General features: G+C 32.6%; 1 protein-coding gene and 1 non-coding gene across 5 annotated transcripts in view; one reads left to right on the forward strand and one right to left on the reverse strand.

Moving 5' to 3' along the window:
* The window catches only part of ANKHD1 (ankyrin repeat and KH domain containing 1), a 123,595-nt gene that overhangs the window by 49,069 nt on the left and 55,048 nt on the right, over positions 1 to 19,478 (reverse strand). For 2 of the 4 annotated variants that reach the window (XM_025852118.2, XM_025852120.2), the window contains exon 10: positions 14,923 to 15,032. In XM_025852118.2, the coding sequence (XP_025707903.1) occupies positions 14,923 to 15,032 (110 nt within the window). Of the gene's footprint in view, positions 1 to 4,967; positions 5,207 to 14,922; positions 15,033 to 19,478 lie in introns of those variants that run through there. The other 2 variants (XM_025852117.2, XM_025852121.2) reach the window with 2 other exon arrangements.
* LOC112809018 (U6 spliceosomal RNA) lies at positions 19,241 to 19,344 on the forward strand. The gene has a single exon (XR_003204495.1). It is a non-coding gene; the product is annotated as a U6 spliceosomal RNA (small nuclear RNA).

Below are 19,478 nucleotides of genomic sequence, written 5' to 3' on the forward strand. Positions count from 1 at the left end.
CATTGTAACATTTCTTCTTTCTCTGTTCTTGCAAACAGCTAGAACAATATAGGGTTTATTTATTCCTTGAACATTTGGTAAAACTCACCTATAAATTCATCTGAGCTTCTTCCTTTCATTGGATGGATGACTTTAAACTACCGATTCAATGTGTAATATACTTATTGTTCTACTGAGGTTTCCTATTCATGAGTTAATTTTGATAAATTTATATATTCACAGAAAAAAATCAGCATTCATTTCACGTATTGATTGTTCATAGGATTATCTTATAAATTTTAAAGATCTCTACTGTATCATATAGTTATAACTCCCTTTAAATTTCTACCATTTACCTGTGCCTTTCTCCCTTTTAAAAAAAAGTCTGCCTTATTTTATCTATTTCAGTAGTTGTGTTTTGTTGTTATTAAACCAGCTTTTAAGTTTGCTTTTCTTCCCTATTTTTTATCCCTATTTTTTGTTGTTTTCTATTAATTTTGCTTTTATCTTTATTAGTTCATTACTTCGTGGTGCTATTTGTTGTTCTTTTATTGGCTTCATTTACTTTCATTTTATATATATAAAAAAATCTTTCCTTCTAAGGTCCACTTTAGCTGTATCCTCCCACTTAAGTTTTGATGTATAGTTTTTGTGATAATTTCTTTGTAATTTTTACTATGATTGCCTCATTAACCCATGAATTATGTACAAGTGTTTTTTCTTCATTTTCTAGGTGAATGAGATTTTTAAAAAAGGTTTTATTGTTAATTTGTAATTTTAAAGCAATAGAGATCAAAGAATTTAGTCCATGTGACTAAGGAGTTTGTTTTAAAGACTTTGTAGCCTAAAACAGACAATTTTTAAACATGTTCCATGTATTGGAAAAGAAAACATAGTATATATAATGGAAACAGAATGTTAGCTATTTACAAGAGCAAATCTCATTTTTCTCTTAATAATTGTTTTATCTGTTTGATCAGCTTCATACAGAAGTCTGTGGAAAAAATCTATCACCACAAATGTAGACCTATCTTTCTTGTAACTTTGTAATTTTCTATTTTCTTTAGAAGGTAGATTATTAGTTACTGATTAATAACTGACATTATCAGTTGAAGGAACATTTATCTCTAAAAATGCTTTTGGCTTAAAATCTCATTTCATTGGATATTAATATTGCCTTACAGAACTTTTTCCATCACTTTGTCAACCTTCCCCTATCAGTTGCTTTAGATTTATCCCCTGAAGACAGAATTTGCTAGATTTTGATTTTTAATCTAATTCAAAAGTCTTTCCCTTTAACAACTGTGTTCAATAGATTTATATTTGTTCTGATTACTGATATATTTTGCTAAAAAGAAATCTTTAAAGTTATTCAGTACCTGATCCTCCTCTCCTGAACAACACAGGGACTCTAGCATGGCTTTTCAACCTTCTAACACATCCTTCTGAATTTCATGCTATTGCTGTCTAGAATTTTAGTATTATTTTGGTTTTAAGCATAAAAATTTAGGTTTTGTATTAAAAAATTTATATTTATAATATGTTTTACTAATTTCTTTGCTTACCGTAGCTTCCTGCATCCCACGCCTTCCTCCAGGATATATCTGTCTCCTTATTGATGTACGTATCTTTTAGTAGTTCTTTTGGCAAGGATCTGAGGTGGTAAGCTCTTTCATTCTTTGTAGATCTGAAAATAAGCTTATTTTTCCTTCTCTGGAAGAGTAGTCGAGTATAGAATTCTATCTTTTTTCTTGGTATTTGGAGGATATTACTTCCCACTGTCTTCTGTGATTATTATTGTTGACGAGAATCTGCTGTCAAAAATTTGATTGTTGTTCCTTTGAAGTAATGCATTTTTTCCCCTCTAGTAGCTTCTAAGATATTGTTTTTTATCTTTCAAATTCTACAGTTTCATTTGTTTTACTTATTAATTTTTCAATCAAGTATTCATGTCTGGCTTCAATTTCAGAAAATTCTCTATCATTAACTCTTCAAACATTGCCTCTACTTTGTATTTCTATCCTCTCATTCAGGAACTTGAAATGTGTGGTAGAGCTTCTCAATCTACCCTCTTTTTCTCAATTTCTCTTTCATAAAATCTTCCATTTCTTTATCTTTGCGCTTTATTGTGTTATTTCTTGTTTAATCACCTGATTCACTAATTTTTTATTCAACTGTGTCCAATATACTATTTATCCCATATATTTTATATTTCCACAACTTTCCCTCTCACAAAGTTTAAATTTTTTATTTCATACCCATCTGTTAATTCATAATTATTGGCTTTTGTTTGTCTCATGTTGTTTTATGGCTACTGGTTATAGTTTAAAATAAGCATGTTTAAAGTCTTTTATTTCAATTGCCTGGGCTTGTATTCTCCGGTTTTGCTGCTTTTTTGTTTGCTTACATTTTGACTATCTCTCCATGTAGATTTGCTCTTGAGCTTCATAATTTTTTTGAAAAGCTCATTTTGCATTAGAGTTTTTTCTTTTATTTCTATCCACAGACTTATCCCTTCTCATCAAATAGCCTGAAAGCTGCCTGAATCTGGCCCTAAAAGTCCATTTCAGCAGATCTTTCACTGACAACTTAAACTTCTGGTCTCCTGGAGTTATTTCAGTTCTGCTCACTAAATCAAAAAATAGTGTATTCCAAGTTCTTAGTTACACTGTTGTCTTTGCATCGTCATTCTACCAAGAACAAGTCATTTCTAACTGCAACCGTAGGAAGTTGCTTGCAGCTTTTTTTCCATCCTTGTTCACAGGTGGGGCAATAAGATCCCAGTTCCTTGCTTCATTCAAGTAGACTAGGTTTACTGGACTGCTCCATTTGCAATGCATTCAGTCCCCACTGCCCTAAAGAAATTGGAATCCCATCCCCCATAGCCCCCCTTTTTAAAAATTTTAATTCTCCTTGGGCCTATAGCTTCAGCTGTGGATCCACGCTCCATTTCTAGTCCAGTGTTCTTTAATCTTGTTTCTGACTATAGCTACATAATTTTAGCTTAGTTTGTTTTTCTCCCTTATTTTATTTATTATATCTACGTACTTGAAACTATAGAGAGCAGAGAGCTTTCAAAATATACTAACACTGACTTCACCTTCTTGACTGGATGTCATTTGTACTTATATTTAAACAAACTTGAGATAGCTGAAAAGGACTCATTCAACATACAATAACCTAGAAAGAGAGAACTTGGCCTTCAAAAAGAAAAGGTATTAGGAGTTTTGTGTATTCACAAATAGCTTTAGATCAAGAAAAAAATAGATTAAGTTTTTTAGCTTTGAATAGTAAAACTAAAAAAATATGTATATATGTTATTCCTTAATAAAAAGTTAACATAAAAAGTGGGAGGTCATATTTAAAGTTAATTAAGGTAAGCTAATCAATAATGGTTGAAAATATTGATAAATGGATAATTAGAACTTTATAAGTCCCCTAAAATCTTATCCATGAAAAATACACTGCAAAGTTCTGGTTCTGATGAATAAGCACCTAGGAGGAAATAAATGAGTTTTTTTCCCAATTGGACTTAGATAACAAAATTTAATTTAAAATTAAGTTTATTTTTTAAAAAGTAAGTTGATTTCCTTTAAAATCACAGCCATGGACACCCAAGTTATACATCTAAGGATTGTAACTATATCACAGAGGCAGTATTTCTTTGAGTTGGAGGAGGAGATTGTCAAGGGAAAGACCAGAATCACAGGAGAGGGAGGGAGACTGTTTTATACTATATATGTACTAGAGGAGTCTGATGGTCTCCCCTGGGGGGTATGTTCTTCCAATCCACCACTGTATTTTAATTATTACCTTAGTGATCTGCTGTTACTGATCTTATTCATAACCCTTAGGACAACTGAGATGGAAAAAAGACTGAGGTACTATTCTAGGGCTTGTGTTTAGCTCAGTTTCTAAAAATCACCAAGTAACAAAGAGAAAAACCAAACTTACTCGGTTTGGCTGGAGGAAGAATGATGGATTATAAAGCAAAGATGGAAAAGGAAGAGAACTCAACACTTGATGCAGAATAATCTACGGACTCTAGCAATGTCTCAAAGTGTGGAATATGGAAAACTTGCCATCAGAATCTCTGGGGATATCATTTAAAATGCAGATTCCCCACTTCAAATCTGCTGAATCTGAACCTCTAATAAAAGTGGGCCACAAAATTCATTTAAAAAAGTAATCCCAAGTTTTTGAGACTTATAGCTTAGAGAGAGAGATTTATAATCATGTTTCCTTTAACCAATCTGAGGAGAGAGAAATACTTTATTTGAAATAACACTCAGCTTTACATTTTTGATAGGAGCCTGAGATACTATACAACTGAGTAAAAATTCACATTTTCACATAATGTTTTGTGAAATATATTTAGAATGAATATAGCAACTTCTCATTCAACAAGCCAATAATGAAGATGCTTAATAAGCATTATGATTAAGAGTGGCTTGATACTGAAAAATTTATTTTAGAAGGCCTAAGCTAACTGTGATACAATCACAATTTATTCCTGATTTTAAAATTAAGCACTGCTTCCTGAGTTTAAACAAATCTCTCTGGATTAAAATGGACACTAAATTTGATTGATTCTTAAAACCACATCAGGCAGAAATTCAAAACATTTTCTAAAAAGAAATGTTTGCTTATAAATAAGCATTTACTTTCTTAAAAACCAATTTCAAAATTAAATTACAGAGGATAATTTTAACTTTATAGAAATTAATGGTATGAATAATAGAGTAAATGTCACTATTTTTTTTTGTTTGAGGATTATATAAAAAAACAATCCAATATAACTCCCTAAGTCTGAGTTTCAGATATTTGATGAATATAAAGTTGAATGCAAAGGACTAGAATTTCTCTCTGTAGTATGTTGAATCTCCCAGTAAGGAAGAATGCAAAAGAACTATCTGAATAAGAAAATCTATTTTCACCTAAGAAATTTTTTAGGAATACCACATAAAAAGAATACTAAGGAAGCAAACTACTAGTAACATAAATCTCTTTTTATTGGAACTTCATAATCTTTTTCAATTGAAGAAGATCTCCTTTGTCACCCAGCAAGGTCCTGGAACTTCTTGGCTGGAATTCAGATATCCAGAGTTCTGGTTACCTACAACATCTATTCCTTATGTAGTAGCTTACAAGCATCAAAGGCCTCCCTCACCTGATGCTTGGCCGGATCTATGCCCTCCAAAATAGTCTTCATGTCCTCCTGCTTGTCCTGTGAAAGGAAAAAGAAGAACTCACGGATCTTATTCCAAAAATAAAAATCACATTTGGCCATGAAGACCTTGTGACTGGTATTTCAGGTGCTGGGCTTTGTAAACTCAGGATCTTCAACTAAAAAGATTCTCATCTATGGAGACCATAATCTCAGAAGCAGAGTATGATTTTTTTTTTTAAGGGTCTGATAATGTGGTTCTCTACAATATAACTTCAATATAAACTTTAACAAATAGAAAAATTCTGCTGAATTACTTGAACTCATGCCTTTGTCTTTAAATACAACTAGAGCCACAGAATCAAGAGTAGTGTCTTAATATCTAACCAAGGAAAATAATTAAATCAAAGGATTTGGGAATATCAGAAGTTGGGAGAAAAAGTAAGGAAAAAACTTTTATAAAGTGTTTAAATAGTTATATAGTTTTCTCCCTGATTATAAATGTCCTTAGTACTCATACTTTTCAACTAAAACAGGAACTTTCAAAGAACCTGATATATGGAATAGATCTATTTTCTCTCAATCTAGACTCGTGACAGAGAGGAAGTACTTGAAGGTGAGACAGGGATACAGTAGAAGAAACAGCAATAAACTTTTCAGTCACTAACCAGGATCAACTAAGTCTCCAAATAAAAGAAACATGGCCTAGAGAAAGCTTCATTCTTTTTTTCTTTAACTTAAAAAAAAAAGATTTATTTATGTATTTTAGAGAGAGAAAAAGAGCGAATGCATGCCTGAGCACTTGCGCAAACGCAGCATGCACAAGGGGAGGGGCAGAGGAAGGGGGAGAGAATCTCAAGTGGACTGCCCGCTGAGTAGGGAGCTCACAGGTGCAGGGGCAGGGCTCGTCTCATGACCCTTGAGATCACGACCTGAGCTGAAATCGTAAGTCTGGCGCTTAACCACCTGAGCCACCCAGGCGCTCCGAGAGAAAACTTCACTCTTAAGTCACTGCTACCTCTTACTTGGGTGATGTGCTTATTAAGGGGATGTATGCTCCTATGATAGAGATTTGGTGAGAAAGTATGCTAAGACAACTATATAATTTGAAGAGGCTATTAGGATTCACTTCCTCTCCCTGTCCCATCCCCACATGATGTTCAACAAATAGCAAGCCTCATTCCAATACAAATAATAAGGACAGAGTATCCAACAGAGAACCTACCAAGAAATTCCTACAAAAATGTAAACAAAATTTTAGTCAAATATCCCCTATACTTCCAAATAAATTAAAGAGAACCTGAACTCTTTAAATAACCGAACAAAGTGATATAACAACAAGAAAAGATCTAAAAGTAAGTTGGAAGAAAAAACAAGAAACTAAGTAATAATGAAATAATGAAACTACGAAAACCACAAAGAAGCAGAAATGTACAGAAAAATAGTGACCTGGAGGATGGGCTTAAGAAAAACAATTCAGAGGAAAAAAGAAATGCAAAGAATTAGACATAAAGATAAAAGAAACAAGAAAAATCCAATATACAAATAATAAATATCCCAGAAGAAAACAGAATAGAAAAAGAAGCATTCAAGGATATAATACAATAAGAAAACTGAAAGAGAGGGAGAAGACCTAAGAGGATGACCTAAAATCTTCTTACTAATTTCAAGGAAAAATTAATATATAATAATAAACACCAAGACATATTCTGATGAAATCACAGAGGTTTAAAAGTATAATGAAAGACTCTTATGATAATCTAGGCAAAAAAGGGAAGTTACTTACACATAATGGGCAATATTCTAGCAAGCTTTGGAAATAATTCAGTACCAGAAGACAGTAGAATAGAGGGTTTAAAACTTTGAGGAGAAAAAAGAAGCAATTCAATAATTCTATATATAGCTACATTCATTTATAAATACAACATATAGTAGTCTCAAAAATGCAAGCACCTGTGAATTCATTTTTTGGGAGAGGAAAGTAAATTCAAATCAAAATACCGGTATCAGCCAGCCAAAAGGTGAGTCAGGTTTAGGAACTCAGGAATTATGAGGCTACACACTACAAAAGAGTAGTATGATAAACACTGAATCCCCTAAATATACAGTTAAACAACTGTGAGAAATACTGTCAAAAAACAGACTGCAGATATGAATGTTATAAAATCATGACAATGCAAAAATAAAATAACTCATGCAAATACTATGGTGGAAGATACATTATTCTCCTCTTTCAGAATGAAGTCAATAGATATTGTCTGAATATCTGATTTTTTTTGAAAAAAATCAATGTTAAGGAAATTAAAAAATATTTCAAAATTTGCATTTGTAGATGATGTCTGAATACTCTTTCAGAAAGTAACTTTACACCTTGTTTTACATAGTTCACAAAAGCTTTGAGAGCAATTAATAAGCAGCTCAGAGAGCTACTTGGAACATAGAAAGATTTTTTAGATAAAACAAACACGGGGACTATGATCAAAGATTAGAAAATTAAACCATCATGAAATAAAGAAACAAAGAAAAAGAAAGAACTTTAATTCATGTTAATAAAAATGTGGGGAATCAGGTCTCAACTGTTACTAGAGATGCAGACTGGTCCAGCATTTTTGAACAATTTGGCAGCAGCTATCAAAATTTTAGATGTGGATCCTCTGATAACCAGTAATTTCATTTCTAGGAATTTATCCCTACAGATATATTCAAAAGTAGCAAAAATATATAAATATGTTTAACAATACTTAGTGTAGCACATTTATAATATTTAAGAACTATAATAAGCCAGAAGTTTATGAATAAATAAATAGTCAATAAATTACACAGAACCCTGGGTACCTGTGAAAAAGAATGAGAAATCTATAGGAACTAACACAGAAAAGTATTATAAGAAAAAAGTTAGAGAAGAGTATATGTGATAACAAATCCATTCATGTAAAAAAAGACATACTGCTCATATACATGGACTATATATATGCTTGGGGTACAGAAATGTCTAGAAGGACAAATAACATATTGCTGAAATTCAAAAAGAAAATTTATGAAAGAGGACCTGGTCCACATTTCTATTTCATAAGATTTAATATAGATAAACTAATCTTTCAATACTTTTTCTTTTGAGGGAAGTCCATATCAAATCTCATTTCAAAGGAAATAAATTCCATGAATAAGAACCAGAGAGTGTTAACACATCCATGTCCAAGTCACTTAGTTTCAATTTCAACTATTCTAAAAAAATGCTCAAAAAAAGTTCATTTGGCTGGTAGAATACAATCCAAGGAAAGCAAAAAGAGTCAGAGAGCCTACTATATGGTTAGGATGCAAATCAGTGATAGACCATTATGACATATTCAAAGTACCCAATTTCCTCATCAGTGCCAAAATGCTTCAATTTTAATAAAATATTAAAAATGTAAAAAAAAATCCTTAAAAGCTATGGTCAACACTATGGAGAAAATCAGTATAGTAAAAAATCAAAATTCTATCTCAGTAAGGAGTTATACAAAGCAGTGAACATTGACAACTGTCTCTATCAACATATGTGACTTTTCATCATACACACAGAAAATGTATCTGGAAGGATACCGGAAATGAACACTATTGATAATGGAGAGGGAAAGTAGGTGCCCACAGGACACTTTTATGTTTGAATTTTGAACCATGTAAAGATATCACCTGTTTAAAACTAAGAAAAAAATTTTCAATTATAAACTTTTTTAAAAAACAACAATTTAGCCACAATAACAAGGAAAATAAGAATTGGTACAAGACCAACTTCTACTCAATATGGCAAAGACACCATAATTAGCAATGCTGTGTACCTACCACACTTCTTTAGGTTGGTTCTATTTATTTACTCTGATCCATTTCATCTAAAACAGATTCATTGTGAACATAAAGAAAAAAACATGCTCTATCTTATGTCTTTGGTATCCTCCTCCCTCTTCCACCCCTATCTTCAAGGTGGCACACATCTTAAAGTAAAATGGCATTCTAAATTCCTTGTGTCTCATTGAACACTGCCTGCGTATACTTGAAAGCCAAAGCTATAAAAATAATCCTACATAAAGGACATTTTGAAAAGTTTTAAGGTATGTAAGATGAGAAGATGTAACACAAGTTTATCCTGCTACCTGATATAAACTTTAACTGCAAGGAAAAAAAAGAATGTATTCATAATTGAATAATTCCAAAGATAACTGAGAGACGTATCTTCTTGAGGAAACAGTTCATTTAAAATAAAAATCCATGTCAAGGAAACTCTTCCTACTTCTTTAGCAGTATTTAAGTAGAATAAAATATTAATAGATGACTTAGGATCGACGAGGTAATGATTTAGCATTATCCTGCCAGATTAGTCTTTATTGGGGTAGACTTACTAAGTCAATTGTGTATTTTAGGGATTAATAATTTTTTTTTTAAGTAGACTCCCAAACTCATGACCCTGAGATCAAGATCTGCTGAGATCAAGAGTCGAATGCTTAAAAAAAAGAAAAAGAGAAAAAAAGAGTCGAATGCTTAACTGACTGAGCCACCCAGGTGCCCCAGGGATGACTTTTATCTATTAAGATAATCTATAAAATATTTTATGACAAGTTAAATCTGCTATTAATTATAATCAACACCCAAAATAATGTTTGGGGTAATTAAAATAATCTAATATGTATATAAATATTTTGAGAGAGAGAATAATTTATATAATACTTCACACCATTATTAGTAATGACGGTTTATAATCTTAAAAATTCATTTTCTTTAAGATCTCATAGCACTTTACACATTCTTGGACTAACAAAACACTCAAGATCATCTAGTCCATCTAATACTTCCAAATAGGCAACTCATTTGTTCTTCAGAAATCACAAAATTAGATTTAAGTCAGGTAGTTAAAGATCATCTGGTCTAAACCCCTCATAAAAAAAGGAAAACAAAAAGAGGAGGAGGTGAGGAAGAAGAGAAGGAAGAGAAACAAAGAAGCCTGGACAATTTAAAAGTGATCTGCCCAAGGATACCCAGCAGAGCCAAAGTAAGAATATTTACATGACTTGGTAAAATAGTTCACAAAATACTACTAAATTTCATTTTACAAATGGGAAGATTGAGGGAAATGTTTGCTTATTGTATTAATCAGCGATTTGATGGCTATACTGAAAACTTAGATGTCCTGTCTAATGTTCCATAGCATTGGTTCTTTTTATTTATTTATTTATCTTTAAAAAGATTTTATTTATTTTCTTGACAGAGAGAGACACAGCGAGAGAGGGAACACAAGCAGGGAGAGTGGGAGAGGGAGAAGCAGGCTTCCCGCCAAGCAGGGAGCCCAATGGAGGGCTTGATCCCAGGACCCCGGGATCACGATGGGAGCTGAAGGCAGACGCCTAACAGACTGAGCCACCCAGGCGCCCCCGCATTAGTTCTTTTCAAACAACTAAGTGTAGCCTTTGCCACTCATTAGACTTCCATTCAGATATAGGATTATAGGATATCTTTCATAAGCCTTTCTTCCTATAGTAAGTTCTGCTTTCAAATAGCAATGCTGGCCTATAAAATGCTAAGTTAGGTCACTAAATCTCTCTATATAAACATAACTAGAATGTACTTACATTCCCTAATACCTATGTTAGTTGTTTATCATAGGAAGTACTCCTTGAGTTCGGAACTTACTGATCAGTTATACTACAATATACCTCTTCTAGAAATGAAAGGCCAAGGAGTTGGAGACTTATTTAACTGATTTATATATCACTCTTTCTCTCAGAAATTTGAAATTTCTATTTCAAATTCAGCTTTGCTGGTAAATATATGTGAAGGAAATTCTACAGATGACAATTATTTCTTCTATCTTAACAAATGTACCAAAGTTTTAATACTAAAATTAACATGTCATGATGAAAAGAGTAAGATTCTATCATCTTCACAAATGGTCTGGAAAACATAAACACCAAATCAAAACACCTCTGACATGTTAGTCAACACAAAGTCAAAATTAAAAGCAAGCAAGAGGAAAAAAGCAGAGTTTTACAATCAAATCAAACTGCTGAATAGTTAACAATGCAAATTCTCCACCTTGAACTTGAAAAGTAATAGTGTTAAGACTGGGTAAAAGAAATCAAGCCATACGTGCTTTAGCTAAAGCTAGCTAGCTACAGAGACAAGAATAAGTATGAAATACTAAAACTTTGCCTTCTGGCCTAAAGACTAGTAATTGGGGAAAATAACCTAGAGTAATAAAGAACACCAGAGTAGTATCTAAAAGATTATAGGAGTTGGTCAATTTCAGTTATGAAATGGTGTTATTAGTAATTTCTGATCAAAGAGTTCAGTATCAAATGTGTGAGGACATAAATAATATGAAAATTCCTTTACAGAGAAAAAAGATTAAGTACTTTCCAAAGGAAGTTTTTTTAAAAAAATATTTTTTAGATTTTAAGTAATGCTAATGCATTTTAATACGAATTTTCTTACAGTGGGTTTACATCATGTACCTATAATCATATCAAATACTAAAAATAAACCTGGGCCCAATAAACAAAGATGCTATGCAGAGAAAGAAAACACATAAAGGAATAATCTTTATTTCAATGTACAATGATTCCCATTACTGTGGTAATAAAAGATGCAAACATCAGGAAGATATGAATTAGGTGACCTGCTCAAGGTTTTCTATTCATAGAGTAGTTAAAGTGATTCTGCACGCTAAACAGGGAGAATCTTCAAAAAATTCTGGAATTAATGGACAATTTTTAATTTAATTTTTTATTTTCAAAAAGAACGTTTTAAGTGGCCGATTTAAGGATACTAATCAAGTCCAAAAGTTTTAAATAGATTATTCAAATTTATTCAATTATTAAAAAGTTAGACAAGCTACATATCAATTATAACCTCTAAATATGATATTCAGTATAATATCTATGTTTATTTTAAAATATTTTTAAAACTAGAAAAAGTGACATTTTAAATAAGTAAGTTTCAAATTAGAACATGCACGTATTTTGAGGATCTATCTGAAAATGCTCAAGTATACCACCAGTTCTAGCTGAGAATTTTTTAAAAGCAATCAGTAAGAAAATTTCTAGATTTCCCTTAAAACTAAGTCCTCCTATTATACCTACTATACATTTCAAATGAAAAGCCATAGAAGTTTTCAGTTTCATCTCAGGCAACAATACAAGAAAACCAAATTGTTGCATTAGAAGTTTTTTAAACCATAATTAATATCCTAACTGATTCTGGTACAAGCTATTTTAAAGAATGAGAAACAATAGCTTTTAAGCTCCTTTTTACAAATTATAATACCAAACCTTGAACTGTGGCCAAAGTTAGGCTCTAAAATCTAACAAAGCATAGGGGTTGGTTCAGACCGTGTCCCAAAGGTTGACTTGTAAATTCTTATTTAAAACTGAAGGTAAAAATAGTTCCCCCCAAAATGAAGGTTCTCAGCCAGCCCACACTCACAAAAAATTCAGTTAATTTAAACAAATAGAGGTATCAGAACACACCAATGAGATGCCAGGGATAGAATGGGAGTGGAGAGTCTTCTATCTGCAAAGCAATGAAGGAAATTAGTACAACCCAAAACAGATACTTGGAGGTGGCAGCAAAGAATGGAAGCCAAGAAAGATGCTACTGCCTTGTAAGGTCCAGCTAGTAACAGTCACTTTTTCTCAGGATTCAGACTGAGCTGCCTACTTTACTCACTTCTTATTTTTGATTATGTCTTGTTTCCCCCACTGGCTTACCTAGTAAAGCCTGAAATCACAAAGTTTATTTATAGGTTTTAAATACCAAACTTATACTTTTCCATATTTGTCACATTTTATATAAAGAACGAGTACTGCTTATTAATCAGGAAAAGAACTAATATGAAAATTGAAATGTCTCTCGCCACAGATAGCAAAAGCATGGAACAAGCAATATATTTTTTAAATTAAAATATATGAAGTTATTCAAAAGAAAAAAAAGCTATGCACATGAAGTTACTAAATCTAACAGTATAACAGTGAAAAATGTAAAGCAAGTCAAAAGTTCAATAATAAGTGAATGATTATGGTTCATTAACTTAACAGAAGAGCTATAAATATAGAGACTATGTAGCAATATGTAAAAGATTATGATAGAATGCACAGTGGAAAAAATAGAAAACAACTATATTACACTATGGTTATAATTACACATAAGTATGAATGTAAAGATAGATCGCAAAATAGAATAAACAATTATACTAGAATAACAATATTACCGTTCTACTTAATTAAGATATATATTTTTCTGAGCCACTTTTTTAACCATACATTTGGAATGTAAAATAGTATGATAAATTCAAATCTTTCTATCTGTTCATTTAAAGTAATTCTTCCAAAGAACTCTAATCACATTCTGTTTATGTAATTCCAGAAGACTACAGAAATAAAATGTTTAAAAATATTTCATAATACATTTTTAACTCGAAATCAGTAAGGTTTTGCTATATATTAGATTCTCAAAATCTTTGCTATAAATACATTCTCTTAGGTTAGTCGAAATCAATAAGGTTTTGCTATATATTAGATTCTATTTAACAGATAGTTCCTCTTTTTACTATTTAATATTTTCAGGGTAATTCTCAACAGATTAAGAAAATGACTCTGCCATAGAAAAATGGAAAGAAGAGAGAATCAGATAAGAATTCAGAGGATAAGAGTATTAAACTCTGCATATAGCTTTTATGCTATATCCTATTTCTTTATTTTAAGTGATCAAATACTTCAATTCTTAATTTTTATGGATGACCCAAAGCAAGTCTAAAAAAGGAAAGAAGGCAGAAGGTTAAGATCTACTTAATATATCATTCTGCATAATTTTCAAGCAAAAAAAGCACACCTCTCAGAAATTCTAACTGATGGGGCAGATCCTGATTGATGAGAATGAATCCTATTATTATAATATTTAGTATCAGTAGAAATAATGATAAATAGCATAATCATACTATACATTTATGTTAACCAATAATTATTTTCCAACAATGTTCTCAGGTATCTGTAGGAATGTCTGTTACTTGAAATGGTTTAAAGGGCAATATTTGCACTGTTTTTTCTAAATAACTTTAATATATTGGTTCTCTACAACTGACATGTGCATGTCTCACATAGATTTTTAAGAAATATATATGAAAATTTGGAGACAAACTCTAAAAAGCAGTTTAAAGTACCCTCACAAAATAAAAATTAGTCAAAGCACACATTTCATCAAGAAGCATGAACCTTTCAAGTGAAAAACTATTTACAATTCCCCACAGTTGTGAAGGTTATTACACATATGAACCTGCCATCTAATTTGAAATTTTGAAAAGCCAAAATAGAAAACACTAAAAGAAGAAAAAAAGAATAGAATGCTGTAATAATGTTGTTAGGAAGACGATAGTAGCTTTGTTTTCAAAAGTCAAACAAATTAAAGAAACAAAAGAAATCAAAGTGATTTGATAGGTTATTCTATTTTGTAAACGTATCACTGAAATTATGATATGTCTAATAAAGAGCAGTTTAAAAAGTTCAGGAAAGTCAAATGGGACTGAGGTGAGTAGAAGAAACCAACTAATAGTTTTACCTAGGAAAGAAACAGTATATCCTATTAAAAACTAAGTACTTTCATATGTATTCAATGAACGCAACTACAATAACTTTTTTTAAAGTTATTTTCTACAAAATATGCAAACTACTGACCTGCTTTACAAGGGTATTCTGAATGTTAAAAATAAATGAATATCAATATTCACAAAAAATAAATAAATAAAAATATCTTACTAAATCGGCCCCTGCTTGAAGTAAAACATCTGCAACATCCGTATGTCCATTTTCGCAAGCATAGGTTAAGGCTGTGTCTCCTGTTGCTGTTGTAGCATGAACATTAGCACCTAGCCAGCAAAAAAACCAAACATTTACTTTGTAAACTGTAAAATTTTATTAAATAGTCCAATTTTGCAATCTGATGAAACTGATGAATTCAAATATTAAAATATCATAAAGTATTTTAAGTATCCTGTTTTTCTTTTATGCATTTAGGCACACAGAAAGGAACCGTACTAGGGGTGCCTGGGTGGCTCTGTCGGTTAAGCGTCTCCCTTCAGCTCAGGTCATGATCCCAGGAGTCCCAGGATCGAGCCCCACATCAGGCTACCTGCTCAGTAGGGAGTCTGCTTCTCCCTCTGGCCTTCCCCCATCTCGTGCTCTCTCTCTCACTCTCAAATAAATAAAATCTTTAAAAAAAAGAAGAAGAAAGGAACTATACCGAATTATTTTATATAGCACAAGCGGGAAGGGGGAGGGGGCTGCAGAAACAAAAAAATATCAAAGAGTTCTCGGAAATCATATTGGTGGTACTGCTGCTGGTTTGTATTCTGAGATAGTTCTATGGATACCTTAAAATCAAACAAGTAAATGAGTAATCTTGGGGCACCTGGGTGGCTCAGTTGGTTAAGCGTCTGCCTTTGGCTCAGGTCATGATCTCAGGGTCCTGGGATTGAGTCCCACATCAGACTCTCTGCTCAGTGGGGGGCCTGCTTCTCCCTTTCCTGCTCCCCCTGCTTGTGCTCTTTCTCTGTGTGTGTCAAATAAATAAATAAAATCTCTAATAAATAAATAAATGAATGAATGAATCAATGAGTAATCCTTTGGTGAAGAGTGAAAATTTTGGCACAATTGAGAGAAAACACAGAAGACTGCTGAAGTTACGTTAAAACCCTATGGTTCTGAATTGGAAGTACTGACATGAACTCATGATGTATTTTATCCATAAGAAAAATAAATAATAAATAATAAATAATTCCTAACTCTGACAAACCAATAAGTCCTAAAGACAATGACAGACCAAGCAGAAATGGTCTCTAGATTACACTGTGGTCTCTACATACTATTTTCTACTAAATGGAACTAGGGCTTCTTAGAAAAATAATTGGTTCCAAGACTGGGGCAGAATCTGCATAAGATGTGCATGAAATACCTTGCCATATCAGAAAGGAAGGGAACTATGAGAGACTATAGTGAGGTCACAACAAAAGGACTTAGGAGGGGCTCCTGGGTGGTTCAGTCAGATAAGTGGCTGCCTCGACTCAGGTCATGATCCCAGGACATGACCTGAGTCGAAGGCAGCCTCCATTGGGCTCTCTGCTCAGTGGGGAGTCTGCTTCTCCCTCTGCCTGCTGCTCTGCCTACTTGTGCTCATGCTCTCTCTCTCAGTCAAATGAATAAATAAAATCTTAAAAAAAAAAAAAAAAGACTTAGGAGCTAACCTTACTGACCAGGGATAATTAAACTGTCCCACCTTTGAACAGTTTTTGCTTCTAAAAGAATAACTGTGATGGAGTAAAAGCCATCATATATGCTTAAATTTGAAAGTTCAAATGATGTTCAAATAAAAAACAAAACAACATTTCACTGGTCACCACTGAAGGATGCTAGAGGATAACCTTATTATTTTGTTAACTGGCAAATAAAAGGGGAAAAAATCAAACTGCCATTCTCATATGATTTATATCTAAGGATAACCAAATAGTTGATGAAGGGAAGTTTCTCTTTAAAGACATATTCCAGCTAATAAAGAAGAAAGGAATAACAGAACTGAGATATCACCACTTTGTAACTCCTAATGAATTAATGGCTCTACTGATCATTTATGGCTAATAACATCACAAAAAGAGAGCTAATCAGACATTTATTACCTCCTGAAGAAAGTATACAAATACTACCTATGAAGCAGTCTAGTAAAAAAACAAACAAAAAACACATCATACCCGAATTCTGATCAAGTCTCTAGATCTAACTACTACTTTATAGGAAATCCAAGAGACAAAAAAAACAAGTAAAATAAAATAATGGAGATGCAATTGGCAAAATCCACACTGTGGGAAACCTAAAGGATAAACATTCCATTTCTTCAGTCAAAGCTTGCAAGGAAATAGAAAGATGGGAGGGGAGCCCACGGGCAAGAGAGACTTAAGAGACACTGATCAACAGTTGTTGTATAAATCTTACTTGAATCTTGATTCAAAAAAGTCATTAAACACACACATACATATGTGTAAGAAAAATAGGAAAACTGCTTAGACACTTAATAATACGAAGGAATTATTATTTTAAAAATTTTAGGTAGGAAAATGATATTGTGGTTATTTTTTAAAGATTATCTTTCAGAGATACACATTAAAACATTTATTGATCATTTATAGAAATAAATTTATTTTTTAATAATTTATTTTCAAATTAAAAATTAATTTTAAATTTAAAAATGTTTCTATAAACATATATGGTAGCAGATGTCCACTAGACTTAAGTGTTGATCATTTCACAAGATACACAAATAACAAATCATTAGGTTGTACACCTGAAACTCATGTTATATATATCAATTACATCTCAATAAAAAACAATTGTATAAAAATAAATGGGGGATATGAAAGAGTATAGATGAAATGAGACGGGCCATAAATTAAAAATTGGTAAAGCTGGGTGATGGTTTCTTAGGGTTCATTATACTATTTTTTATGTTTGAAAAAATGCCATAACAAAAAGGTTCTTCAATTTTTAAAAATGTAGAGGCAATATATTAAAAAACCTATTTTTTTTTTTTTTTTAGTGCTACACTCTCAGAAGAACTTCATGTAAATTAAGCACACTCTTTAAACTGGAAAAAAAAATTTATAGATAGTGTTCGAATAAAAAAGTGGTTCTCAAACCCCTGAGATAGTTCTGGAAACTATATACTTCAAATTAGCATAAGTAGCTAAATGAGACTCCATGGTGGTACAACAGAAAAAACAAAGTCCAGAGTTCTAAGTATGCACATAAGCTCTGTCACTTATTAGCTTGGTTGCCTTAGGGTAACGTGTTTGTGTATTGTTTCCATATCTATAAGACTGTGTTTAATCTTTCTTACTATACAGGGACCAGTGGTAATTAATAGAGATAACATAAGAGCTGAGCAGAATGTCGTGGTATTCAATAATTTTTTTTTTTGAAGATTTTATTTATTTATTTGACAGAGAAAGAGAGAGACAGCGAGAGAGGGAACACAAGCAGGGGGAGTGGGAGAGGGAGAAGCAGGCTTCCCACCGAGCAGGGAGCCCAATGCGGGGCTTGATGCCAGGACCCTGGGATCACGACCTGAGCCGAAAGCAGACGCTTAATGACTGAGCCACCCAGAAACCCCGGTATTCAATAATTTCTTATTAAACATTTATGCATTCTCTTAAAAGCCTCTTACAACAAGACTTTACATAGAGGGACGTGGGAAGACTGGAAAGGTAACCACTGGTAGAGGACTCCTGAAGGGGACAAAGACAGTTGCTGAAAATAATTGAGGTACAATGACTGAATAATACATACATTAACTGCAGTGATTAATAATATTTGAGTCAGGGGAGAGGCCAGCTTGTATGACTGGTTTATGCTTTTGTTCAAAAACTACACAATCATCTGAACCATTAACAATCCTAAGAAATTATTTCAATAATAAATCAAAGGAAAAATTGAGGGTGGGCTATAATGAAATTAATGTTAACAGTAAAAGCTTAAAAATGTTGAATAAAGTTTTGCTAAATATTTTATTTTCCTTTACATATTAATTTCTTCATATATCTTTTTTTTTAAAGATTTTATTTGTTTATTTGACAGAGAGAGACACAGAGAGAGAGGGAACACAAGCAGGGGGAGTGGGAGAGGGAGAAGCAGGCCTCCCGCGGATGCAGGGCTTAATCCCAGGACTCCGGGATCATGACCTGAGCCGAAGGCAAACGCTTAACAACTGAGCCACCCAGGTGCCCCTATTTTGAGCTAATTTTTACATGAGGTATGAGATTTAGGTCAAGATTTATTTTGTTGTCTGTAAATATTATTTCAGCACCATTAGTTTGAAAAGACTGTATCTCCTTCGCTGAGGATCTATTGCACTTTTGTCACAAATCTGTTAGTCATATTGTGTGGGCTGGGCTGTTCCTGAGTTCTCTTTCCATTACTTTGTCTGAGTCCCTTCACCAATAACATAGTTTTTATTACTGTGGCTATATAATCAGTCTTGAAATCAGAGTGATTCTTCTCACATGATTCTTGTTCAGAATTGTTTTAGCTCATGCTGGCTTCCACAGCACATACACTAAAATCGGAATGATACAGAGATTAGCATAGCCCCTGCGCAAGGATAACTTGCAGATTCTTGAAGCGTTCCATGTTTTTAAAAAGTTATCAGGGATAAAGACTTAAATGCTTGTTGAAAACTGGTAAGAAAAAGAAATTGTTTTGGCTCTTCTAGTTCCTTTGCCTTTCCATATAAATTTTAGAATGATTTTGTTTGTATCTACAAAAAAAAA

The sequence above is a fragment of the Callorhinus ursinus genome, unplaced genomic scaffold (genome assembly GCF_003265705.2).
Source record: "Callorhinus ursinus isolate GAN/ISIS: 27379988/994484 unplaced genomic scaffold, GSC_fseal_2.0 scaffold83, whole genome shotgun sequence".
In the NCBI taxonomy this organism is placed as follows: domain Eukaryota; kingdom Metazoa; phylum Chordata; class Mammalia; order Carnivora; family Otariidae; genus Callorhinus; species Callorhinus ursinus.